Here is a 6,945-nt window from a genome sequence, read left to right as displayed (position 1 = left end):
CTTGAGCAAAATGCTTCCTTTCCTCGGTGCATCTCACTGGATATTTAGCCCCCCCCCTTTTTTTTTTTTTTTTTTTTTTGAGACGGAGTCTCGCTCTGCCGCCCAGGCTGGAGTGCAGTGGCGCGATCTCAGCTCACTGCAAGCTCTGCCTCCCGGGTTCAGGCCATTCTCCTGCCTCAGCCTCCTGAGTAGCTGGGACTACAGGCACCCACCACTATGCCCGGCTAATTTTTTTTTGCATTTTTAGTAGAGACAGGGTTTCACCATGTTAACCAGAATGGTCTCGATCTCCTGACCTCATGAACCGCCCCCCTAGGCCTCCCAAAGTGCTGGGATTACAGGCATGAGCCACCGCGCCTGGCTGGCCCCTTCTTTGTGAACATAGGATTTGAAATTGTCACGTCAGTGAATGGACCAATCAGAGGCATAAGCACTTTGCGTGAACGTTGACATAATAAGCTGACTTCTAGAAGTTTTGTTGAAAAATCATACTTAAATATGACAAAGAAGGAAAACCAAGGAGCCCCCAAGACATGAGGGCATGAATGAACCAAAGAGAATGTTTTAGGTGAAAAATAATAAACCTGGATTCACAAAGTTTTTAATTTATTCCATATGTATCTTACATAGCAGCTTAAAGTAATCTATTATTTTTAGGCTTTGTTGATTCTTTTGAATCATGAAATCAAGACTTATTACAGCATGATTTTGTAAAAATACCAAACTCAATTATTTTTCTCATCAATGTTAAAATATCCCAACCACAGAAATCTAAAATAATGAAAAAATGTAGGCTGAATTTTGACCTTTTTAATAGTTGGAGTGTAAGAAGGGTGAACATCTAGGACTTAAGTAACACTTGGAAAACCTTCTAAAACATTCAAGTACTACGGCTGGGCATGGTGGCTCACATCTCTAATTCCAGCATTTTGGGAGGCCGAGGAAAGAGGATCGCTTGAGCCTGAGAGTTCAAGACCCCTATCTCTACCCAAAAAATAAATTAGCCAGGAAAAGTGTCATGCACCTGTAGTCCTAGCTACTCAGGAGGCTGAGGTGGGAGGACTGCTTGAACCTAGGAATTCAAGGCTGCAGTGAGCCATGATCATGCCACTGTTCTCCAGCCTGGGTGACAGAGCGAGGCCCTATCCCAAAAAGTTAAAAAATTAAAAAAAAAAAATCAGCCCAAGTATACCACGATGTTTAATCCAACTGACTTTTCCTCTGGCCACGCAGGCAACCCGGTGCAGCAGAAACACCTCCATCACAACACTTTGGCAGAAGACATTCAAACCAGACCCCAACACAACGGGTGACTGCCCTCAGAAGCAGCTCAACCTAGTCTTACAAAGGACTTTAAATAAATGACATCTAGATGTACTTCTCAACCATATCATTACAAATCAAATGTGAGTTGGGGAAGTGTAAAAGTTTACACTTTTGTTTGAAGCAAAAGGACTTTCAGGGTATTTTCCAATTCATATATCTTTTCTAAAAGGGAGAGGAGCTTTGTGTTCTTTTCTTAGAGCAGAAATTCTAGTTTTTGAAAGAGATGCAGATCAGCTCAATTTTAGAACAAGTGTGGGAAAGTTGAATAATCTTTCGGAACACATTTGTGTAGCTCATGCCCTAGGTACGAGACATTAGACGCTAAGTCCAGGCCCTGGTGGAGTCAACAGCAGGCCCTTTATCCTGGAGAACAGGCATGAGGCCCAGCGCATCCTCAACTGCACGTGCTGAGAACCTATGAGCTTGAGATACAGACAGGAACGGCATCAGTCACAGCTATAATTAACCAGGGCTGGGAAGGCATTCACTCTTTAAGAACAAAGGCTTTCCTGCTTCTAGGGTGTGTGTGTGTGTGTGTGTGTGTGTGTGTGTGTCTATGTGTGTGTGTGTTTAAACAGAATTTGAATACTATTCCTTTTTAAATAAGGAGAATGCATATAAGTAGTACATCCCTCCTCCCACACTGGAAATAACAGATAGTAGAAAATGTACGTTCATTTAAACCCCAACTAGTAGTTAAGATAGACAACAAACCCCCACATTTTTTTTGCAAAGTAACTCTTATGAAATAATGGACCCTTTTGGTAATTTATCTTCCAAACTCTCAAAATAACTGCATTAAAAAGCACTTACTTTGCCCATGAACACAGCACACAAATATAAAAACAAAGATTTAGAACCGTTAAAAATATCAAGGACAGGATGCAGACCATTATGATGTCAAGTGATTTATACTGTTAGTAAAGACATACACTAAAACTACTCCAAGAATGGGACAAATACGTGGACTTGGAAAATTATTTTTTTTAAGACTGATGACATGGGGGACTTTGCTGGTTCTCATAACCCAGCATCTATTTGGGGGTATCAGTGGGGCCTGGAGGCAGTGGGAGAAAACAAACTTCACGGGGCAGACGCTGCAGGGACCAGGAAAAAGGCTTCATGCCCTAAGGTCCTCACTGTCATACAGTCCAGTGCAAAGTATCACTCATTCATGACAGATGGATGACAACATGAACGTCAATATACACAGTTAACCCATTTTGATACATTCATTCTTCAGCATTTTTTCAATACAATTCATCTTAAATTATACTACAACGTAAAACAGACCTGCTTTTGTACATCCATTTCTGATATGTCTCCCAGGGTCAGGCAGAAGGAACCAGAATGACTGTCACACAACTGCTAATTGTCGAGACCCAAGATGGACTCACCCACGAGTGCTTCTGCACGCCAGGTACTGCTTGTCGACTCGTGCACACTGGACTCAAAGACTTCTGAAAACTGCTCTTGCCCCTGAAACCTAAAACTCCACTCCCTGTCCTTCAGAATCATTGCAAATCTTTCCAGTGATGGACGGACGAATGCCTTCAATGACTAGTTAATCCATACACTTGGAGAGTACGTGTCCATCATTCCCACCTGGCCGAGGGGGCCCCGGAACAGACTGGTGAGAGGCAGGGCAGTCACGTGGGTGCAGCTCCCAGAGGAGGGCCCGAGTGCAGAAATATCTTCAACTTTTAACCCCAGGACAAGAAGTCAGTTGTGAAGTGTGCAAAGGAAACACTGTGGCTCTCCCATCCCCCAGTAGTACAGAGCAAAGACACAGACAATCAGCAGTGACTAGAGATAAAATGCGGCAATGCTTAGGGCAGTCTGCTACCCAACACTGAACATCTTTACATTCCATCCTGGAAAGTCTAAGACGTGTTTGATATCAGACATAAAAATGTACGTGATAAGTGGGAGTCACTTCAAGTTCTAGGTTCATAGGTACCAAAGTGTGTAGCAAAGAAAAAGAACTTTTATTTCTTCAGTAGTTTTGAATGTGGACAAATGTGACAAGGCAGGGAGCTGAGCTGACCCTGAGCCGAAGGGTCCCGACTCCTCTCGGGAGCCTGGAGGAGTCCCGGTAGCGAATAGATCAGATGCCTCATCCTCGTTCACCCCAAAAGGCTGAGACCCTGGTGTGTCCTCCGCAAGGACCCTCCCTGTTTCCGGGTGCTAGAGGCCGTTGCTGTTTCTGTGACAGAGGGATGGCTTTGGGAGCTCCACAGTGCCAGACCGAGGTTTGTTGAGGAACTTCGGGGCTCGACGTAAGAGACGCTGGGCCTCCTTGAAGGTTTCGTTCAACTCCTTCTTCCACTGCACAAACTCTGGATCACTCTGAGGGGGAACACAAAGGCAGACGTGGTGACGGGCTCACCCACTTTGCCAATAGCGGTGGGTGCCTCTATTGATTACCAGCATCCCTGGAACCTCTGAAGGAAGCACACCCTAAGTGTCCACCCCCAGTGGCATTACTAGCTGATGGGCCGCGCTGCCACCTTCTCCAGAATCTCTTGAAAAGAGCAGGGAAAGGCCACATGAAAACCCTTCAGATGATTCCAGTACAATCCCACTCTGAGAAGCACTGCCTTTCATTTTTTAGAGATTATCTTTGATTTCGAAAACAACTGAAATCTATAATATAGGGGAAGGAGTTTTGACAAAAAAAATTTTTAATATATATTCATGTATGTAATGACGTTAGTAAAAATGACTTTTTGCATCTAAGACGTGTTTATTTCTCTAAATATGCTCTCTTAAAACAGGCACACACTAGTACACCAGTCGCAAAGTGTCCAGGAATGAAATTTGTGTTATAACGTAACTTTGAGGAAAAGATGGCATTTTCCTTTAGAGAAGATGGCATTTCAGCTTGCCATCTTATATTTATCTAAATACATAAACCTTAACATCGAACATGCTGAAAAATCTTCAAAGTTATAGAACAAATAAAATTCTAGGCCCCATTAAACACTGAGCAGATTTTCCTGATAGGGTAATGGCATTATTTTATGTGCATCCTCCTTCCATTTTCTGATGTTTGCCTTTTTAAAAAATAACAATTAATTTCCTGAAAACCTTGTACCTTGGGGCTTTCTTACTAAGTCTGTAAGTGATAAAACATGGCGTAAGAAAATGTTTTATAGCCAGGCAGCCAACTTCGCTGAACATTTAATTATTCTAACATTCACCTAAGAAAAAATAAATAAAAACTCACCTCACATTGCAAGACAAATTGCTTCCCTCCTTTTATTCTGAACAAAATGCATTTTTTGTCTTTAATTTGAGTTTCTTCCACAGAGAGAATCTGTTCCATTGTCAGTAAATTTTGCTAACCGTAAAAACAGAAATTCAAAATTCAAATTATTTTGTGATTTCTTAAGTAGTACCAAAAACTACCAAGTTAGAACAAGCGAAAAAAGAAAACGCATTCAGTTTTCTTTCTTTGATGATATTCTAGAAGTAAGGGGAAAATGGCTGTAAAGGAACACACACCAAAGTTCAAATTATAATGTTTCAAGGAAAACTGCAGAGAAAGCAACGTTTTGCTAAGGCAAAACGGCAAAGCTGTTCCCTCAACACAGAATGGATTTTGAATGCTGATGAATTGCAGGCGTACTTGTTGTACGGCACGCTCATACAAATTCTATCAATAACATTGTGAGGAAGCAATAGAGCCACATATGATTTATGTGAGTCAAAGGTGTGTGGTTCAGTATTAAGGCAGCAACTCAGTAAATGTTTAGTGATGTCAGCTTGTAAAGCTAACAATATTTTGATAGTATCCCAATGATGTCATAAATAGAGGTGGTTTCATTAAAAGATTAAAAGGTCTATAGGCCATGCGCGGTGGCTCATGCCTGTAATCCCAGCACTTTGGGAGGCCGAGGTGGGTGGATCACGAGGTCAGGAGTTCAAGACCAGCCTGGCCAAGATGGTGAAACCCCATCTCTGCTAAAAATACAAAAATTACCCAGGCATGTTGGTGAGTACCCGTAATCCCAGCTACTCGGGAGGCTGAGGCAGGAGAATCGCTTGAACCCAGGAGGTGGAGGTTGCAGTCAGCTGAGATCACGCCACTGCACTCCAGCCTGAGTGACAACGTGAGACTCCGTCTCAAAAAAAAAGAAAAAAAAAGTCTATAGCATTATTGCTTAAGGTGAATGCTATAGTGTCATGAGTTCCTTACCATTTTATGGTTTTTTGTTTTTATTTTTAATAAATACTTCAGGAATCCTGAATGAGAAATGACACCCTGATAAACACTCAGGTTTGCTTTTTCCTTACTTAGACTTACGAATCTGCTCATGCATATGATGCAGCTTCTCAAATAGAACGCTAAATGTCGAATCTTTTAAAACCAAGCTCATTTATTGCATCCAATGTTAAACAAAGGTAAGTTGTTTTTTTTTTTTTAAATTCTCAAACATCCTGAAAAGTGGGGTGATTTCCTTTTAACATGCCAGTGGGTAGCATAATAAATGTATAATCTGCCCGGGTCCACTCATTACCTGGAAATACGCTGAGCTTTGGGGAGCTACTTTGATGCTTCCCAGCCCTGAGTTACAATTCAGGGTCCCCAAAAGAATCTTATTAATTGGAACTTAGATCCTAGATTCTAATTTTTCAAAAATCACTTTGATGGCAGGAGTGATGGTGGGAAGACCTTGATTCTTTTCAAAGAAATGGGGTGATATGCAATTGTAATCATTCATAATTGAATGAAAACTTTGCCAACAGTAAACTAAAAATACAGTCCAAAGTCAAATACATGAGATTTAGGTGCCCTGTTTTCCACACTTCTGATCCCTGCAGAACAGATGGGTGGTATTCCAACACATCCAACACATCAACAATGTTTTCAGTGTTTGGGACCATTGTCCTGCTTCTGATGACTCACCAGGCACCACCCCCCACCAAGAAAAGAAGCGATGCCTTCCACCAGGGTTGGCTCCTTCCTTGGTGACAAGCCCTGGGCTCCTCATACAGTAGGTACTTAATAAATGCTGCCTGATTTGCTGAAAGGTACAGTGTGAATCGGAAACTTCTTTTTATCTTGTTCACAAACATTAGCTCTTGAAAGGATCTTAGAGGGCAGCTACATCTTGCTGTCTGTTGTATGATCCACCTACAAATTCTCAACAAGGTGGAGACACAAGGAAGTACCTTTTGGTGACCTCACCTCTGTGTCAAGTGTCATAGCCTGGGACATTATATTTGACCCAACTAGGAGAGGCCGTACAATGGAGAGACTCAGGACACAGGACAACCTGGTCTGAGTCACCCCTCTACCTCCTAATTGTCCAGTTGTGTTTTTGGGTGGCAGACTTTCCCCCTCTAAGCCCGCTTTTCCTCTTTATAAAATGAGAGTTGGACCCTCAAATGTTCCTAAACATATGGAGTTGTTGTTGTTGTTATTGCTCCTGTTTTGTTGTTTTTTTTTAACAGCACTTGACCTCACATAAACATGCAAAAATTACAGTACAGTCATCCCTTGGTATCCACAGAGGACCAGAGGACTGGTTCCAGGAACCCCCGAGAATACCAAAATCCACGGATGATCAAGTTGCCGATACAAAATGGTATTGTATTTGCATACAACCATCA

At 42.1% G+C, this 6,945-nt stretch overlaps 1 protein-coding gene across 1 annotated transcript in view; it reads right to left on the bottom strand.

Annotated features, from left to right (window-relative positions):
• Positions 1 to 3,014: 3,014 nt before the first annotated feature.
• The window catches only part of ADRBK2 (adrenergic, beta, receptor kinase 2), a 120,164-nt gene continuing 116,233 nt past the window's right edge, over positions 3,015 to 6,945 (bottom strand). Inside the window, exons 19-20 of the mRNA XM_011975365.1 lie at positions 4,556 to 4,669; positions 3,015 to 3,675 (exon numbers count right to left, since the gene is read on the bottom strand). Coding sequence (XP_011830755.1) covers positions 3,514 to 3,675; positions 4,556 to 4,669 — 276 coding nt within the window. The 3' untranslated portion in view covers positions 3,015 to 3,513. The remainder of the gene's footprint in view (positions 3,676 to 4,555; positions 4,670 to 6,945) is intronic.

Source organism: Mandrillus leucophaeus, unplaced genomic scaffold (assembly GCF_000951045.1).
Source record: "Mandrillus leucophaeus isolate KB7577 unplaced genomic scaffold, Mleu.le_1.0 Scaffold154, whole genome shotgun sequence".
Classification (NCBI taxonomy): Eukaryota; Metazoa; Chordata; class Mammalia; order Primates; family Cercopithecidae; genus Mandrillus; species Mandrillus leucophaeus.
Note: the sequence above shows the minus strand (reverse complement) of the source record. Positions and strands in the feature narration are given on the sequence as shown.